Source organism: Mercenaria mercenaria, chromosome 4 (assembly GCF_021730395.1).
Source record: "Mercenaria mercenaria strain notata chromosome 4, MADL_Memer_1, whole genome shotgun sequence".
Lineage (NCBI taxonomy): Eukaryota > Metazoa > Mollusca > Bivalvia > Venerida > Veneridae > Mercenaria > Mercenaria mercenaria.
The window spans coordinates 99,886,137-99,907,467 of record NC_069364.1 but is presented as its reverse complement, the minus strand read 5'-3'; the positions used below and the strand labels follow the sequence as shown (position 1 = coordinate 99,907,467).

Sequence of the window (21,331 nt, the reverse complement as noted above, 5' to 3'; positions counted from 1 at the left end):
AAAGAAGAAAAATATCGGAAAAAGATACGTTACCTTAAAAATCCAAACATTTTTGGCATAAAGTTTTTACTGCAAATTAAGATGACTGGGTAATCAAAAAATGAAATTACCATTAAAAAGTTGAAAGTTCAACAAAAAAATTGATATATAGATTGCCAGTATAAGTTAAGAGAAAGCTGATTTTTAGTGATTCTTAAAATGTAACATCATTCTTCCAGAATGTGCTATTTTTCAATCATACATAATTCAAACATGTTTTTCTTAGAAATGTTCATATCAATTTTATATTAACATTCTAAAGTTACTGTAATACAACTGTTTATTCATCTATCAACAAGCCTCTAACTTGTTCGATATGTTACGTTGAATTCTACATTACATTTCACGTTACCAAACATACAAATTATAGTTTATGTCTTCGGTTTCTTTAAAACATAATTTATCATTTGAAAAAAAACAAAATTACAATACAATTCTGTTCTTAACAATATAGTTTTGCATTTCAAACTGTAGGTTTAACTTAAAACACATGCATTTATATATCAAACTAAGTTACAATTTACGTTACCAAACACACAAACTATATCTCTTGTGTTCTGTTACCTTAATTCTACTTTAGCATTCAGAAATAGCATATTTACAATCAGTCAAAATATGTTTTAACAGAGCTTTGCATTTTAACTTTAAACACATGTATTTAAAAAAACAATCTACGTTACAATTTACGTTACCTAACATATAAACTATACATTTTCTTGTATTCTGTAATGTGAACACATACTTTATCTTTCAAAAATAGCAAACTTACAATTAATTTTTGTTTGAAATATTTCGCATTCAATTTTAAACACATACATTTAACAATCAAACTATGAAACTATAATTTAATTTGCATGACCCATGATTACATCTTCATGAGAACACTACGCACAAAAACTTTTTTTAAACACTTAATATATATATATCGGCTATTTTAGCATATTGTAGTGACATACTTACAATATATACAGACATTGCCCGAAACAGTGCACTATAATGATATTAAATTTGAAACAGACATATCACTATATTTAGAAATCTAGTCCATGTTTATACACACGTACATTTTGTTAACTGCTGTATGTTGTAACTGTGATTGTTTTGAATGTGCAGTAGATTCATTCATCAGCATAGACTTCATCCAACATGTTGTCAATCTCGAATGTATTCTTAAGTAGATGTACCATGTACATAAAAAATTATAGCTTCTATGGAGCCGGTATCAAATAATGGTCATGACTGGAATACTGTAACTTTCTTTAATACTGTCTGAATATATTGATGGTAGTTCAAGAAGACAATTATAGGAACTGCCTCAAAATAAGATACCATGTAAGTGAAATTGATGTAACTCAAGCAGGTAAAAGTAAGATGCAAAATGGTACATTTGATTTGCCCAGTCTGAAGGTCAGTTCTTACAAAAGTAACTCTTTTGATGGCAAATATAGGACTTCAAACTTTATGTGTGAAGGCTATAACTCCTTGACAAGTTTATGCCAGACCGAGGCCCAATTTGATATCCAGTCATTTGAACCTCAACTGGTTTCTAGTGAACCTTAGGTCGGAGACAAACTAAAAATATTGGGGAATATTGTTACTAAAAGTCAAGCCACTTGTGTGAAGTTCGGAGGCCACTTCCTTCCAAAGGTTTGTGGACCTCATACTAGCAACCCCATTCAACATCAAGATCTCGCTAGAGTATTGCCCTTCAATCACACTGGGGAGTTGCCCTTTAATCATGTTGGGAACCAACAGTTAAATTATCCTTGTTTTGTCTAGGTCATGGGGGCATACAGGCCTGACGGTTGCCGCCACTAGAAACCGTGTCATTGTATTCGAAACCACCTTCTCTACCAGGGTTCCATCTTCCTGCATTAAACCTAAGTGCATGTACGTCAAGTCCTTCTACATGGTAGCAACTATGGAACAAATATATGTTGAGCGATTCTTGTCCTGCGTCGCAAAATGTAGTGTCCTTGTTAAGGGATCTATGTCCTTCATCTCAGTTTAACTAATCACTTCATTCAGAGATTGGTAGTTTACACTACCCTTTCTGTGCACAATCCGGGGTAAAAAGGGTCGGGTTATGACAACAATTACAGTATGGGCCTTGCTCCTGACACTATGGCTTTACACAATTACGGAAATATCGACTTGGAGGAGTTTTGTGCAAGGTCTGTTGGATGTGTTCAGGTCTCCTGTTCTGATGGATAGTCCAGTAGGGGCACGTTGTGCCAGAGTCTCACTTGTGGGTCTGGTTGTGACTTGCTAACTCTTACTCAGTAAGTGGACGTGTGGATTTGGTTAAGTGGCGGCAAGATCGATTTATCTCCAGTGTGGGACTGCAGTCTTTAAAACTGATGGTAGATATGGCTGTGCAGCCTTTATTTAGCTACAACATCCTTTGTACTTGGGTTGAAGCAGAAGTCCCTTCCAGATGGGAATTGGTATTTCGGGACCTGTCGCGGGACCAGTCTGGTTTAAGCAATAGAGATTGGGCTAGAGACCTGGGGAAAGGGACTCCGGGTAATAGATCACTTACTTTGGATCCTCTTTCAGATACGGGTCAACATAGGCAAAGCCCAGTCCGGCAATAGACGCAGAGACTGCGTCCATCTGTTTGGGGTCTTCGCAGCTTCCTGGGTATCCCAGGTTTATCTTTGTGAAAGATGCAGAAACTACGTCCATCTGTCTGCCAAGCTTTCCAGAAAACCCAGGTTTCTCAGATTTTTATGTTTTGCTACGTGTCTTGGCTGTGTTTTAGAAATTTAGGAAAGAATGGGTTTCCCATAGTACACTTTAGTATGAGTACGATAGTCCCGTTCCCGGATGTCACAGCACCGTAATAATTTGGTACATTTCTCCGTGCAACCTAGGAGTTTATGAACTATTGCAGTATGTGTATCCCCTGGTAGGCATTAGTGTCTGTAATATGGTCTTTGCTCTGGGTATCCCAGGGCCTTAATAATTTGGTATGTTTTTCTAGGCATCCCAGAAATTTATCAGCTTAGGTCAGGGTATCCCATGACCTTAATTCTTGTTATTATAAGATATGTGTGGAATAACTACTTATATATAGTAATTAACCTTCCATTGGGGAATCTCGTCTGTTTTAAGAAGGAAGTCCTGATGGTCTGCTTTACATAAGATGTATAATTGTTATTGGTTAAACCTCCATGTTAATTATCCAGCAGGGTAACCCTGTTATGCCTGATTCTGCAAGGAATCCTTTTGTGGCCTCCCAGGCCTCCTTCACACACACTTGTCGCCCTTGTAACCCACTTTATAGAACGGGGGAGGGGGGCAGGGGGAGTGTTGTGGGAATACAGTTAAAGGTTACCAAGGTCACTGTCATAGGTCACAGGAGGACCAGCCAATCAGCGAGGAGGACCGACATCACATGGCCAGGAGGACCAATCGTTGATGAGGAGTATCTCTCTCGACCAAACTCCATTGAATGCAGTTGTATTTATCATCAACAACCGAAATCTAAGGTCAAAATATTATTTCTGTTAGCGTTTGAAACATCTTCCGCCCGTAATAGGAGTGTCGACCCTGGTATATTAAATATCATTTTCACTTCAAGGTCAGGGTCATACTTAGTGGTCAGAGGTCATACCTTAGGGTTTATATTGCTCTGCATTGCCGTGTTCATGTTATTTATTTGTACTTATGATAATTATGATATGCAGTCATACTGGTACATGCAAAGAGCTATATATTCTTAAAATATTTATATAATATTGCCTAATGAATTATAAAATCTATCTACATTTATTTGATAATGTTGTTCGTGTCTGTTGATGTTAGTTTATAGTCCAGTGTATAAAAATCCTAACCATATGTGTAATACCAAAATTTAAAAAAATTTTTTTAAACAGAAATAGTCATATTTTGGAAAGGTAACGTATTATTCATGACATATTGAATCAGTTAACTCTGGGGGTAGTTGTATTATAATTATATTAATTATTTAACTGTGTATTGGCAAATATCATTATTTTATAACTTAAAAAACATCATATATGTTGATATACTTTTTGATGTTCTAGTAATTTCAAACAGAGTAACGTAAGTTCGGATAATACATAACATTTGTTCACCTAAAATGATATGTACATACGATAATTTCAATTTAAAATACATAAACCTATGTAAATGTCTTGTTTATTATTATTAATTGAGCAGTTGGCATGTTTTTAGTATTATATTAGCATAAATGGTGAATTAAATGAAAATTTGCATAGTAACGTATTTTAAATCTCCGTAACTCATTAAAGCCCCAACGGAAACTTGCAAACTTTTGTCTGTGAATGCCAACTACCATAAGGTTTAAGAAAATCATAGTGTTGAAAATTCCCCCTAGGGGGGGAGCAGGGTCAGTTGTCAGCTCAAGGTCTATTTGTAATAACTGTGATGATCATCCAATCTGCCTTCTATTCCTAATTTTTTTTTATATGTGTCATTGGTTACTTGCATTTGTTTGAGATCAAACCGGGAGCTGTTTGCCATCCAAATAACATCTTCTGAGTCAACAAGCAATCTATCCATCCTTATATCATGTGATCATAAGAATGGCACACCTTATCACTAAGAAGCAGTCTGGTTATATCCTTGACCCAACCCATGTTCTTGTGATAAAAAGATTGATGCACGTTCTGCATATGACGTATTATCTTCGAATGTCGATATTTTACATACAGGAAATTTTTACTTCAATTCTATTTAAAACTCCACTAAAATATCTGTCTGCCCTATGAGTCCCACAAAACAATTCAGGCGGCGGGGCCACTCTCGAAATACGAAGCTTAGACTTATATATATTCAACCCACACATAACAACAAAAATCTCCAATTTGTGACAATGCGATATACTTACCTTAACACAATGAGGAAAACCACTCGGGCACCGCCATAGAAAATATGAAAACAATTCCTCCGAACTTCGAGCACATACTCCGAATTCCTCCGAATTCTGAGCAAAACCTCCGAAATCTGAGCAAATTATTCGACCCAGAGCAACCAGCTCACAATCGCCCGGACACCCCGGCCACACCGCACAGCTCCCGCCAGCCGACCGCACTGATTCCCCGTCAGTGAGTGTCACCCACTGACAAAAATCATCAAGAAATTATCCCCTTAAATGATTTAGTAAGAAACAAAGAGGGCACCGGCATTAACTATAAAACCCAAGCCAAAAAACAACCAGCAACCACATCCAACGTAATACGATACACGAACCGGTGTCAGAAAAGTACACTATACACCACAAAATTGTCAACACTTCCGTATGTGTTCATGTCCTGTTGTATACAGTGTGTATGAATCGAAAATATTACAATTGAACGCAAGTGCCCTAAACTTTGCCTGTCATCGAAAGAAAACAAGCAGATACGCGTTGAAACACACTCGAAAACACTCAGAGACATACCGTAAAATACACCAAAGCAAACTCCGGATCGGGGGTAACCATCTCCGCCAAATCTCAAGTCATCATACCCAGACAAGCGTACAAAGTTATTATCTAATCAAATGTTTCAGTTACCATAATAAGAATGAAAGCATCTGGTATTATGAAATCAGAACTATTTTGTTAATATCTGTCAGAACCAAACATATGCCGCAGCTGAGCCCACAATATTCAGACGAGCGTACAATGCTAGTATCTTATCAAAATTTGTTAGTTAACATCCTAAGAATTAAAGCCACGGTAATATCAAATCAGAATTAATTAGTTAACATTTGTCAGCACTGAAACATACGGCGCAATAATACATTATACACTACAAAATTGTTAACACACACTCATGTGTTCATGTTCTGTTGTACACAGTGTGTTAGGGTTAGGGTTAAACCCTAACCCTAACCCTAACCTACTGTCTGAAAAGAACCAAGCAGAAACGTGTCGAAACACACTCGAAAACACACAGAGACATACCGTAACATACAACTAAGCAGACATACAACCACCAAAGCAAACTCCAGATCTGGGGAACCCTCTCCGCCAAAATCCAGCCATCACACCCAGATAAGCGTCAAAAAATACTATCTAATCAAAATATTTCAGTTAACATTTTAAGAATAAAAACATATGGTATAATCAATTCAGAACTATTTAGTTAATATCTGTCAGAACCACATATGTCGTAGTTGAGCCCTCAAAACTCAGACAAGCGTCAAATGTTAGTATCCAATCAAAATTTTAGTTAACATTTTAAGAATTAAAGCACACGGTAGCACCAAATCAGAATCAATCAGTCAACACCTGCCAGAACCAAACATACGTCGCTATAAAATACCATACACCACAAAATTGTCAACATGTCCGCATGTGTACATGTCCAGTTATACACAGTGTGTGTCAATCGAAAACTCTACTACTGGATGTGAGTGCCCATGATTTCGCCTATTATCGAAAGAAACCAAGCAGAGATGTGTTGAAACACACTCAAAACACATAGAGACACTCCGCAACATATACCGAAGCAACATACAAACACCAAAGTAAACTTCGGATCGGGAGATATACCTCCGCCAAACATCCAGCCACCGTATTCAGACGAGCGTCAAAAGTTAGTATCTAATCAAAATTTTTCAGTTAACGTTTTAAGAGTTAAAGCATATGGTATTATCAAATACGGGAGTGCAAGCCAGCAGTCCATGAAGCGAAAAGGCCCGTCGAAAACAACTACAATGAAAAAACCCAGCCGGGCACCGCCTTAGAATTATATGACCTTTAACTACAAACTCCTAGCCAGCGTGTGTGCAGAATATGTAATACCTCTTACATATTTTGTACAGTTATCTAAATGCCACAAGGAAAAACCCAGCAGGGCACCGCCTTACATTACATAACTTTTAACAGCCAGGATTTCACCAACGTGTGACAATATCTGTACCATTACTCATGTATTCCATAAAGTTCTATTGATTAAACAAGATATTGGTTCTATCAATATAATTTCTCATCTTCTTGCGGAGTTTTCTATTTGTCAGTAACAAGGTCTTACTCTTCACTTGTACTCTGTAGCATGGTTTCAAAAAACAACATTTTTTTGCTCTGTTCAAAAGCTTTTTCGCAATAATATGTTTACCGTCCAGTCGGTTAAATGTAATTGGACAGTATCTTGTATTATGATCCTTTTTCTTACACCGAGATAAACGGCCTGACCTCTATTACACATAGATGAACCGTCAAAATCTAAAATATGCTTTCGGATAAACTTATAAGGGTAACCACATCTATGCAACCTAAGTTTAAACAGACTTATCATGTGCGTATATTCTAATTCAATGACTGAGCTTTTAGCATATCTATGACATTCTGTTACAATAATACCTTTGCGTACACCCGGTGGATGGTTGCTATTAAAATGAGTGTAGACGTATTTATTACGTTCTTTCTGGTATATGTGAAAGTAAATTTGCCCATCTAAAATGGTGTTGAACCCGATACCGAAACTCAAATCTAAAAAATTAGTGAAGATTTTGTTGACTGTGAATTCTATTTCTAACTCGGAGGGTATATTTCTGCAATATACTTAATACATGTTTTTAAATCTTGTAGTTCGCAGTGCAAAATGACACAACCATTGTCAACAAACCGGAAAAATTCTAATATATTATCTGTTATAGGTGAATAGTTGCAGCTCACACAACAAAAGTGCCAGATTTGCTCCGTCAAAAGAGTCATAGCTTCCCATAGTTAGACCAGATTTTTGTAGGAAATACATGTCCTCCATGGCGCTGAAGATTGCATAACGTTTTATGAATGCATATAAATCGTGCATGAGATAACGAATACTATCGTCTAAGTTCAACAGTCGACTCAAATGATCGATAGTATTGAATATAGTGGTATTACTTAAGGATGTATATAATGAAGTTACATCAAAGGTGACAAAGAAAATTTTGTCTAGATAGTCTGTGTCAAGATAGATATATATATATATATATATATATATATATATATATAACCGGATGTTATAAAGAATGTCAAGATGTCATTGAAGTAGCATCTGTACATATGTCCAAGTAACTTGGATGGTTCAGTGTTTATAGTAGCAAACTCATTTATTATCGGTCTGCCTTTCAATAAGTGTTCATTTTCAACACTTGGGTCGTCCTTTACCTTATGTACTTTGGGCAAAATGTTTAAAGTTGGGATTTTTATACTGCCTTTACTTCGATATATGAGAATCTGAGTATCAAAAAACTCATTTGCGACTGTGAATTTATATTTATTGTATAAATTATTTAAATCTGTGACTCCTAAATCCATAAGAGAACTTATGTCATTTTCTTCTATTGGTTGGTATACGCTACTGTCACTTAATTGTCTATTGTACTCATTAATGTACCATGAGGTGTGGTTTACACTTTTGCCAAGAGTTTTATCTGCTATATTAGCAATGATGTCTTCTCTGTTAGCCAAAGAAATGAGTGCTTTATATTCAGAATTAGACACATTGCTCTTTCTGGGATAATTATAATTAATCTCTGTACTCATGGTATCCATGTGATCTATATATCTATACAGTACTCGTACATGTCCCTGGGCATAGAAGGGTTATGTAAACCAAGCTTCAAAATGCTATTATTTGTGAAGCTATTCTGCTTTGTGTGGACAAGTTTTTTGATACCTTGATACATTTCAGTTCTTATTTGTTCCTTTATTACTTGATCAGTATCTGTTCTGGTAGGTATGAAGTTAGGACCTTTACCAAGTATTTTAGTTAAGCTGTTATCAATATATAAATTTGTGAAGTTGTGTACTATACCATTATTCGACAATTTACGTGCTGATAATTCTCTGTTACAATTACTAATACGCCTATCCAGTAATTCAATGGCCAGATTCATTTTGTTGACTTTTTCATAGGACTCTACATTATCTAGGATGGTTTTTAATTTGAATGCATTATGAGCATGTTCGCACACATACTCCCTTAGCATATTTATTTCTGTTTTCTTTGCATTATATGATTCTAAATGGCCAATCATATTCTCAGATTGGCAGTCTTGAGGTGATGTTTGACGGTCGTAAAAAGTCACTACGTACTTGGAGTCAATGATGTTACTCTTTCAGGCCTTGTTCAATAATGGAGTTTATTTAATATTTTTGCTTAACAGAATTGTGCTCAAGTCAGTGCTAGGGGCATGTGAAAGATTGTACTCACCGGTACCGCTCATGAACAGACGCAATCAAGCTGAGTCATTTATGATTTTATTTAGTTTTGCTCTACTCTTCAAAAAAATGTTTTGTTTTTTTTTTACAAAAAAAAAAAAAAAAATAACAGCTTTGCCATATGATCTTTTTCGTTGAATATTATAGATGTAAATGGGATGTTACAAGTTTTTTTCTCACCCGTATTGATACAATTTGCTAGTGTCCCTCCACGCAAGGTTTTCTTGTCCTTCAGTTTGTTATAAAGCTCTAGAGTCAAGAACTTCTTCAAGAGAGACGGGGAGTCACTTTGACTGAGCAAGATCCACAGCTCTTCAATAGGCATTGGGTTCCAAGACATATTGGCCCCTACTGTAAACGTAAACAAAATAAATGCATACAACAAGGTCATGATTTAAAACTGACTGGTACAAATATATAATATGTAATTTCATTACATGTTTGCTGCCGTGGGAGTGAAATAAAACCATTACATAAATCTATTATACCTTTATTTCGCATGAATAGAGGATAAAAAAAGATCATAAGTTAATTTAAATTCATTAGCTTCGTCTTCGAAAAAATTAAAGTCTCGGTGAAAGCCTCGAATTATATATTTTCTTCGCCTTACCTAATAAATTTAAATTCATAAGACAGTAACCTAATATTCTCTAAGACAATGACGTCTTTTTAAGTATAGGTGGCGTTAGTCGAATTGACTAGGTCTATAATAGGTAAAGAAATAAGAATTTTTCACGTTTCAGTTGGAAAAGCTAACATTGTGTCTATCATTACATAATTATATAATTGAGCCGCACCATGAGAAAACCAACATAGTGTATTTGCGACCAGCATGGATCCTGACCAGACTGTGCGGACGCTAACGGTTTCTCTAATTGCAACAGACTTTGAAAGCGACCGGCATGGACCCTGACCAGACTGCGCGGATGCGCAGGCCGGTCTGGATCCACGCTGGTCGCAAATGCACTATGTTGTTTTTCTCATGGTGCGGCTCAATTATATAATTATGTAAAATTCATATACGTGTGCATTGATTTTCAAGTATTGATTTCGTTACCTTAAAACAGATAAAACCATAAACATGATCCTATATATATGACAAGACAACATAAAGAAGCCGGTAGTTCACTTCTTACCAGGTGCATTGAATGCATTTAAACATAATCTACATACACAAGTATCATTAATGAAGTCAGATAATTTAAAACTTTTAACGTTCAATTAGCGACTGCTCCTCGGTTTTATTACATAAATATGAGCTGATGTAAAAAGACACGAGTTTGTATAAATTATCTGTGATAATAAGTCTCCTATAATTCAAAATTAAATGGTATTGCACTTTTACTGCATGCATTATTATAAATATCTTATATATTTTGTGTACAATTATGAGCCGTAAATAAAGAATAAAATATGGACATTTTACTTTCATAGATTTAAGTCACAGTGTACAAAGTGATACCATAAGTATCTGGTTCAACTCCCAGGCTCAACCTGTCAAAAGCACGTGAAGGACATACATAAAGAAGAGATCACTTTGTCAGTCAAAGAGTTAAAGTTAAATTCAAGTGGAGGGCCGGATCTTTTGCTGAATGAGTTTTTCATATATGGGTTAATTATTCCTATCTTTATAAGTGGAGATTATAAACATCCAAACATTGAAATTATTTACATGATGTAACCTGTCGTATTATCCTTGTATTTTATATACTATGATTATTGTAGGGATAATGCGCGCTTTTGTGTGTTAACGTCTGCAGAAGCCCGCGGGATTGTTTGTGACCGAGACACAAAACAAACGTATATGGCTGCTATTCTTGCATAAAAAACATTACCCGACGATACCTTCGGTCTCGGTCACAAACAATCCCGCGGGCTTCTGCAGACGTTAATACACAAAACAAACGTGTATTGTCGCTATTGTTGCAAAAAAAAAAAAAAAAAATCATTACCCGTCGACTAAATGCTTTCATATGTGATGACTTTACGATTCCGGTACATTTTTCAATTACCATTCTGTTGTTCTTGGAAACGGTAAACATGTTTTAAATCCGTATCCAGAGCCAAGAAATTAACAACACCATCAAAAGCACATCATGAAGGTTTTTAAACGATTTTTTTACCTCTCGTTATTACAAACATGAAATTACCAATAATTGTTCATATAACTTCACAATTTGGTGAACTGGAGCACAATTTCAAGAATAATAACTTTACATTCGAGTTATATTGAGTACAGACACAGCTGGAGTACGGATGAGTACGAACGTAGTGTCAAGCTTTCAAGCTGTTTATATAAATTCTTCCAGAAATTAGGTAAAAACATACCCACTGAAACTTAGCAAAATCATAAATATGATTCCTAAGGCCATACCAAATTGATATGTCGTTCGTCGGAACTACCGCATCAATAATTTCATTCCCGAGAAAAAAAAATAAAAATTACCCGCCCGCACGTACATAAAAATCTCCGAAAAAAAATTTTTTTTTCGATTACGCGGTCCGGAATTATAACGGCAAAACAGGTTTTATCGCTGTTTTAATGCGTCAAAGTAATATTGATCGGATTTCATGCGTCCGTAATGCATGTAGCTGATGATCCAAACTCAAAAAGTCAGGAGTTATGGTGTTGTTTATTATTTGTTTTAAATCTGGAGTGTCTGTGTTAGTGCTACACATGGCCTTCGATGTGCCGGTAGGTAATGAAATAGGCACATTCTACTTTTGTTCAATACAGTGAAAAGAACGAAGCCCGACTTGTAAGACGTGCACGGGGATGCAGTTAAAATATCTGGAAATATTGTTCAGATATAAAGTTTTAAACCATTTGTTATCAGTTATTTAATTCAGCATGTTAGATCTAGAGCCCAAAGCTGAGGCCAACTACTATCTTAAAAAAATATTTGTTCACAGATCCTGACCGACCTATCACATTGTCTCGGCCCAAATCTTTTTGAACGTAACTTCTTTAGTACAGCAGTCAGATATTCTATCAAAACGCATTTAGTCAATTTAAAAATTGTTTAGCTTTTCAAAGTAGTGTTGATATGAAAATAATTTCAAACAAAATCTGTCCTTTTGTAACCCCAGTTTTGCCTGTTTGTACACATGACGCCAGGATATATTTAAAGTTGGCTGTAAATTGATTGAACGAAAGAAACTGAAAAAAAAAAAACAGACTTCCCCAACTCTAAATTTCAAGTTCAGTCAAAGCACAACAAACAACACTTTTAAGGGTGGCCATATTGGGATCATTCTTTGTCCGTCTGTTATTATTTTTGCCAGAAATGACTCTCTACCACAAAAGCTTAAGCTAGCCTGATCATGATCTGTTAAGAAATTATTCCAAAAGGAATTCGAGCAATGTTGAAGCATCTGTATGCCCAACTCCGTTTGGTCTCACTTGTCAAGTGGTTTATTACTTCCCCTGTCACCTCTATGGGTTGGGGTTCCACTAGGGGCACAAATTTATTCATGTGTGAAAGCCATCTAACTGTGTTTCAGAAGAAATGTTATTCCACACAATCATGTGCCTGTTTTGTCTTAAATATTCCTCATCCTTTGCCATTAAATAGGCACGTCTTCAGATTAATGTAGAAAAATCAAAATTAAAAATAAGACACTCATTTCTTAATAATTAAAATTACAAAATAAAAAAAAAATAAAGTGATTCAGTGAGTTTTGGCAAGAATTTATTTGCAAAATCATTCATATAGTCTTTAAAACAGATAGAAAAGCTATATACTGTGTTACCCACACTGTAAATGTTTGATTTCTGTGTTATTTCTAAAGAAATGTTAACTTCATATATAATCATAACCGCCTCCTCAAGGGTTCAAGTGGGAAAAAAAAAATAAAAAAAGCCCGCTCGCTCCATGTAAAATCTACCCGCCTCTGAAAAAATCAAAATTGAGAAAAAAAAAATAAAATAAAAATTTCGCTCGCCCGCTCCTATTTTTTTTGAAAATTTTCCGAAGAACTATTAATCAATTTGGTATGGCCTAAAAACAAACAATCGCACAAGTTACGGGCGATTCTTAAACATTTACAGTTATCTACAAAAGCTGAAATGACGCCGAGTTCTAAAAGGGGAGTAAACAAGGGAAGAAGCGAGTACGAACATTGCTGGGGCAGTGAATTTTGCGTTGGTAACTGATAAAACAAAACATTCTATGGTTTAGATTGCATCTTTTAATGCTACAAAAAGGTAACTATGGAAGGAACAAGACGCAGATACCAGATTTCACTCTGAGGAGAAATACATATACGTCTCTGGGAAAGCATTTTAAAAATCAAAATCATGTATTAACAGCACGCGAATTGCCTTGTTTGCACACGATTTTTCTCCCGTTTATACACGGGTGAATCCAGAGAAAAAAAGTAGGTTTTATAATGAGATCACGTTTCATGAACTCTCAAAGAACCCAGTAAAATTCCATTACATGTGCATGCCTACAAGATCTTGATCATTTCCCGCCAGCATCAATCTTCTGAATAAATGTTGAACAGTACACTTGTATTTGTTTCTTTCAATCACATCTGTGGATCAGGGACTCACACATACTATTCCATATGAATATAAAATGATAGAACCCAACTAAAGAATATTACAGGTTTTATACAAGAATGACGCTCTGTGCATGGGTTATAAATGGCTTATTACAAATAAAGACTATCCTTTGATGCATATCTCGCCAACAACAACTCGAACAGTGTTTAATAAACATAAACATTTCTGTCTGACTAGCAATCCACAATCGACAAAGCTTCCGAAGAAAAGACTCTTACATCGTTAATGAGGCATACACTAGATATTTGTATGCCAAAAATAGCTAGCTCATGCAATACAATTATTCAGTAGCAAATGAAATATCTTTCTGAAAACCTATTACGAATCATCATTTGAAAATGTACAAAGGTATAGAGATAAAAGTATAAAACAGGATGTAAACGATCCAAATTTCATTTAAATAACGATGGTGAACATGTTTCTTACACTATTATAAAACATTAATTTGCGACGTGTGAACATGATAAAATCGAAATATTAATGAGCTACGTCAAGGTAGACGAGTATTAGGAAAGTATGACATGCAAGTTTGAAAATTGTTTTGAAATGGCAAAATATATAAGTAAATTCCCGAGCTCCGATCAAAACTAACCAGAGTCCAGTGTTTTTTTCTCAGTTTTTTTTTAAAGTTGGACCCACAAGAGCGTATCAAAAATATTTACCAACATCGCGCGCCGTTTGAGTATTCACTATACACATGTATTTTTTTTTGCAAAATAAAATAAAAAGAAAACAAGTAGCAATAGTTTTATGTAAGAGTATATGCTACGGATCCGCTTGAAATTAACTTTAGTTAATCCTAAAATCATGACTTCTGTCAAATTAAAGCACCTTTTCAGGACCGTTACGCCAACAAAAGCAATGTCAACAGTGAGCGTTATTTAAAGTCAAGGTCAAATATAGGGCAAATGCATATGTTTCCTAAGGCCATACCAAATTGATATGTCGTTCGTCGGAACTACCGCATCAATAATTTCATTCCCGAGAAAAAAAATTAAAAATTACCCGCCCGCACGTACATAAAAATCTCCGAAAAAAAATTTTTTTTTCGATTACGCGGTCCGGAATTATAACGGCAAAACAGGTTTTATCGCTGTTTTAATGCGTCAAAGTAATATTGATCGGATTTCATGCGTCCGTAATGCATGCAGCTGATGATCCAAACTCAAAAAGTCAGGAGTTATGGTGTTGTTTATTATTTGTTTTAAATCTGGAGTGTCTGTGTTAGTGCTACACATGGCCTTCGATGTGCCGGTAGGTAATGAAATAGGCACATTCTACTTTTGTTCAATACAGTGAAAAGAACGAAGCCCGACTTGTAAGACGTGCACGGGGATGCAGTTAAAATATCTGGAAATATTGTTCAGATATAAAGTTTTAAACCATTTGTTATCAGTTATTTAATTCAGCATGTTAGATCTAGAGCCCAAAGCTGAAGCCAACTACTATCTTAAAAAAATATTTGTTCACAGATCCTGACCGACCTATCACATTGTCTCGGCCCAAATCTTTTTGAACGTAACTTCTTTAGTACAGCAGTCAGATATTCTATCAAAACGCATTTAGTCAATTTAAAAATTGTTTAGCTTTTCAAAGTAGTGTTGATATGAAAATAATTTCAAACAAAATCTGTCCTTTTGTAACCCCAGTTTTGCCTGTTTGTACACATGACGCCAGGATATATTTAAAGTTGGCTGTAAATTGATTGAACGAAAGAAACTGAAAAAAAAAACAGACTTCCCCAACTCTAAATTTCAAGTTCAGTCAAAGCACAACAAACAACACTTTTAAGGGTGGCCATATTGGGATCATTCTTTGTCCGTCTGTTATTATTTTTGCCAGAAATGACTCTCTACCACAAAAGCTTAAGCTAGCCTGATCATGATCTGTTAAGAAATTATTCCAAAAGGAATTCGAGCAATGTTGAAGCATCTGTATGCCCAACTCCGTTTGGTCTCACTTGTCAAGTGGTTTATTACTTCCCCTGTCACCTCTATGGGTTGGGGTTCCACTAGGGGCACAAATTTATTCATGTGTGAAAGCCATCTAACTGTGTTTCAGAAGAAATGTTATTCCACACAATCATGTGCCTGTTTTGTCTTAAATATTCCTCATCCTTTGCCATTAAATAGGCACGTCTTCAGATTAATGTAGAAAAATCAAAATTAAAAATAAGACACTCATTTCTTAATAATTAAAATTACAAAATAAAAAAAAAATAAAGTGATTCAGTGAGTTTTGGCAAGAATTTATTTGCAAAATCATTCATATAGTCTTTAAAACAGATAGAAAAGCTATATACTGTGTTACCCACACTGTAAATGTTTGATTTCTGTGTTATTTCTAAAGAAATGTTAACTTCATATATAATCATAACTGCCTCCTCAAGGGTTCAAGTGGGAAAAAAAAAATAAAAAAAGCCCGCTCGCTCCATGTAAAATCTACCCGCCTCTGAAAAAATCAAAATTGAGAAAAAAAAAATAAAATAAAAATTTCGCTCGCCCGCTCCTATTTTTTTTGAAAATTTTCCGAAGAACTATTAATCAATTTGGTATGGTCTAAGTGTGGCATACAGGTCGAATGCTGTTACAGCTAAAGCAGACCTGCCCAGCGGTAACCCCCTTTTGATAAAAAACCTTTGCTGACCTGGGGTCTGTTTCATAAAACTTTGTACGATATATTTTACACGTACGATTGTCGTATACATTTCTTACGATAAAAATCCTGTATTTCACACAACTTACGAAGTCATACGATAATCGTACGAAGATTCAAAGGAAGAGAACTAAATGTGGTACGTAACATTGTATAAAAAATACAAATACTTCATATAACGTTACTTCCCTAGTGCAGCTCACAATCTTCTGAAAAAAAAGTGGGGGGGGGGGGGGGGGGGGGAAGAAAAAAAAAGCTAGTCTCCAAATTGTGACTGCGATGATGTAGAAATTGCAGAGCATTGTCGACTTAATCGACTTTTTCTCTTTTTCTGGCCGAGATACATCTGTTTAATGTCGCATCCCAGTTTTGCATTCCTTCATAACATATTGTTTTACAAGATAATTATTCTTTATGTTGATCTTTTTAGATATTGATATATAATAAAGTTGTTACAGTTTTAGTTTATATAAACAGTTCCAATTTCATATTAAAAATGAAGTCTTTTTCAACCTACTTTTATTCAACCTTTTGACAAAATTATGTCTTATACCATATGGATCAACGAAGAATACCGTTGAAATTACTTTGTACCGTTGAAAGTTTAACTTTACATTTGTTAGAAAGTTTATTTACAATTTAAGTTCTATAGTCTTTATTAAATAGTTAATTTTAAAATCGTTATTATGTCAATTAAATCTTTAATTGTAATTTTTATCGTTAATCTATTCGGTAAATCTGATATTGTAATTTTATTCAGTAAATGCTATATCGTAAATGCGTATATCAGTAATATGCTACAGTAAATGCATATCAGTAAATCATATACAGTAAATCATATATCAGTAAATGTACATATCAGTAAATGCATACAGTCAATGTAATGTAAATGCATAATATAATGTGTATATAGTAATGCGTACATCAGTAAATACATATATCAGTAAGTGCGTATAACAGTAAAAACATATATCAGTAATGCGTATATCAGTAAATACATATATCAGTAAATGCGTATATCAGTAAATGCGTACATCAGTAAATACATACATCAGTAAATGCAAACATCAGTAAATGCATATATCAGTAAATGCGTATATCAGTAAATGCGTATATCAGTAAATACATACATCAGTAAATGCAAACATCAGTAAATGCATATATCAGTAAATGCATATATCAGTAAATGCATACATCAGTAAATGCAAACATCAGTAAATGCATATATCAGTAAATGCGTATATCAGTAAATGCGTACATCAGTAAATGCAAACATCAGTAAATGCATATATCAGTAAATGCGTATATCAGTAAATGCGTACATCAGTAAATACATACATCAGTAAATGCAAACATCAGTAAATGCATATATCAGTAAATGCGTACATCAGTAAATACATACATCAGTAAATGCAAACATCAGTAAATGCATATATCAGTAAATGCGTATATCAGTAAATGCGTACATCAGTAAATACATACATCAGTAAATGCAAATCAGTAAATGCAAACATCAGTAAATGCATATATCAGTAATGATTCATAATATCAGTAAATGCAACATCATACATCAGTAAATGCATACATCAGTAAATGCAAACATCAGTAAATGCATATATCAGTAAATGCATATATCAGTAAACGCAATTATATTTATTCATAATGCACGGAAAGGTACCGGGGATCTTGCTGGAAAGTCGTCATTTGATCTTTAATTGTGTCGGTGTGGCGTTAAACCATCCCCGGCCAAAACAAAACAAAAATATTCTTGCATAAAACCTGTGTTTTTTGCCGATTTCGGGCATGCACAAACAGGAAAAAAAACGTGTACAAACAAGGAGATTCTCGTCAGCACGCGCTGTTGGTGAACATTTTGAATGTGCTGTTGGAGTTCCAACGTAAGCAAATTATGGATCCCGAATCAGTTTTGGCCGAAGTCGAAAGGTCCGAGATTTATGAAATCTTTTCATCTGCATTTTTATTAAAAATATCATTTTTCAACTTTACTTTAACTTGTAATAAGTGCTACCTCTCTTGATACGCGACTGCATTGACGTTCTGTATTATTGTATTATTACGCGTATTTTGACTCAAAGTAAGTTTACACGCCGCGATTTAATCCCTGAAAATGATAGGCAAACAACATTTACAAAAATACAATTTCGTTTTCCAAATTAATTTGAGTCGAGAAAGTTGACATGGTAACTTTAAATCTTACACTAAAACTTTTAAAAAATGTTTGTGTCTACTTTACACATCTATGCAGTCTACTGATGTAGTGATGGTGTGTAATGTAAAGCATAAACATGACGAAGCGTTAAGTTTGAAGGATTTTTTTCATAGTTAATGAACATTTGATGAACAGAAGGTATTTATTATATATTTTTCAATTTATTTGTAGATCTCACCAACCATGTTTGAGTTTATAAATCAAACTTTGATCGCGATGGGGTGGGGTGCAAAGCAAAATTTTCTACGTTATAGGCCTAGAGATTTCATTTTTAACGATATGAAGAATATAGGTATTGATACCAATTTCTATTAAACGATAATGTTTACATTTAAAAAGCGTAAGTGACAGACTATTAATTTAAACCAAGCAGAATTGTGTTCTGTCAGCACCTCACCTGCAAATTGTGTAAAGACAGGATGCCGTGTATGCCGTATTCTCATAATTCCGAGCCTCTAAAGCTAAAGTTCCTACCGATATATCGGAAAAAGGGGGAGTCATACTTATTTTACATATATTTAATATTAAAGAAATTACCACATCAAGAATGTCCGTTCGACATGTATAAAATATGCACTGTTTCTGTAGGCCCTGGAAATGCATAAATAAAACATGTGTCCATAACAACCTGAAACGGCCGACTTCGATCGCTAATATCGCTGAATGTCTTGTTTTTTCGATATTTCTGCACCATTTAGATTGTGTTTTATGCAAGAATGCGTTAACACTACGTTTTTCATGAAAAACATCTGCAAAATTCCCGGTATTTGTGCACTCGCATAACGGTTCGTGCACCAACCAATCCCTTGGGATTCTGCAGATGTTGTTACACAAAAGAACGTGCGTTAACCCTACATTAAACAAGGAACAAAAACAAAAAATGAGAAAAAAACTCAGAAAAATGTGTACTTACCGCAGAGAAGGAAAAAATATATCACTTTGCGAGAAGCCAACCTGTTAAATGATTAATTAAAACTGTCTACATGTAACAAATCGTTGATTTGTAAAGTAGTTAAAATAAGTACGAACGGTTGACTAATTCTTATTACATGTTAAAATAATTACATCCCATGTCGTTTATCAAAATCCGCTAGTTTGAGAATTCGCATACTATTTATTTTGTCACACTTTATTATGACTGAAATGTTAAATACACACTGTGATTACAATAAATGCAATCCAGGTATACATAATTTGTATGTTTCAGTATTTGGTTTCATTTTTTACATTCAAAATGTAATTGAATAAGTTTACTTGATTTGTTTAATACAAACATGTGAAGGACTTTTCAAATACACAGGTATTGGTATTATTGCATATATTTTACTTTAAACACCAAGAAAAGAAACCGGACGTTTAGAAAGTTTTGCTCCGTAAATGTTGATTTTGTTTAAAATTTGATTTAAGGCCCTCCCTGGTTTAAATGTTGTTTTCACAACTTTATCTGCTAACTCTTTATAGCTCTTTTATTCAGTCAATGTCTTTTAAAATCTTATCTTCCACTGCAGAAGCATAGTGTAGTCTAAACTTAACTTAGTGCCTCAAGTATTGCACATATGCAGTATAACGTTTAAGTCTTGGCCTTGACAGCCACAGTCAATTTTTAGCTATATAAATAAGGTAGATGTTTGTAGATGCAAGTCATCTATAATTAGCCTCATTGAAACATCTTTAAAATGGCCAAAATAGTCTTGATTATAAAGTGGTGTTACATTTTTGTTTGAATCTCTACGTAAAAACCTAGATTATGTAAAAATTTAGCATTAGGACATTTTTTTTTGCAAATGCATCAAAACAAAGATATGTAACAGGTCTTTGACCATGTTTAGTTTCTAAAGGCTTAAAAATGCAATCCTTTTCCAGAATTCGATGCAAATATCAGTAAATTGACAACGCTTTTGTAGTTTTGCTGTTCGATTTAAATGCCATACAACTCTTTATATTATTTGTTGCTGTTTGGTGATTTTTTTCTCTTCAAAATATGGAGCTAACCGATAACACAGCAGGAAATAATATATAAGCTATTGATTTGCATCGTAAAAGTAGCATCATTTAAACAACGAAGTAATGTACATTTTCTCCTTAAACAACTGCTTCATTTGTATTTAACATAAATTCAAAAGCATTTTAGAACTTTAAGTCTTGAAATGGTTGAGCATATAAAACAAATAAACTTTAATTTGAGCCGTATCTTTTTTCGTAACGGGCATTTTTGAATTTTGTTGGACAAAGTTTATATCTCAATACTTAACTGTTATATATTATGCCTTGTAATACTAGTTAAAAAATAACTAATTTACTTCCTTTTCTGGCGTTATGAAAATGCAAACAATGTGATTATTTGAAAGTATTTGAGTACAGTCATTCGCTTACAGCGATACCTAAAGGTTACATTCTACCAATTCAATTCCTTATTTATTTCATATTAATAACAAAACATTCAGAACTCATTTTCAGCACTTTAGAGCATTTCAATGATATGAAAACCATATATGGTCATTTAGTATAACATGTCTTCTTATCAAAAATAGAAAAATATTGACATGTTATGTTGAATATAAGAAAAATAATCTGTTCTGAGAAACATCACCCTCTAAAAATGCCCCCATGAAAACAGCCGTTTAGCAGTTACGCGTAGGTAGACATTTTT

General features: G+C 34.4%; 1 protein-coding gene across 1 annotated transcript in view; it reads right to left on the bottom strand.

Moving 5' to 3' along the window:
• Nucleotides 1-19,942, bottom strand: part of LOC123552536 (arginine kinase-like) — a 29,426-nt gene extending 9,484 nt beyond the window's left edge. Inside the window, exons 1-2 of the mRNA XM_045342257.2 lie at nt 19,595-19,942; nt 9,407-9,577 (exon numbers count right to left, since the gene is read on the bottom strand). Of these exons, the coding sequence (XP_045198192.2) occupies nt 9,407-9,566 (160 nt within the window). The 5' untranslated portion in view covers nt 9,567-9,577; nt 19,595-19,942. The remainder of the gene's footprint in view (nt 1-9,406; nt 9,578-19,594) is intronic.
• Between the last annotated feature and the right edge of the window lie 1,389 nt (nt 19,943-21,331).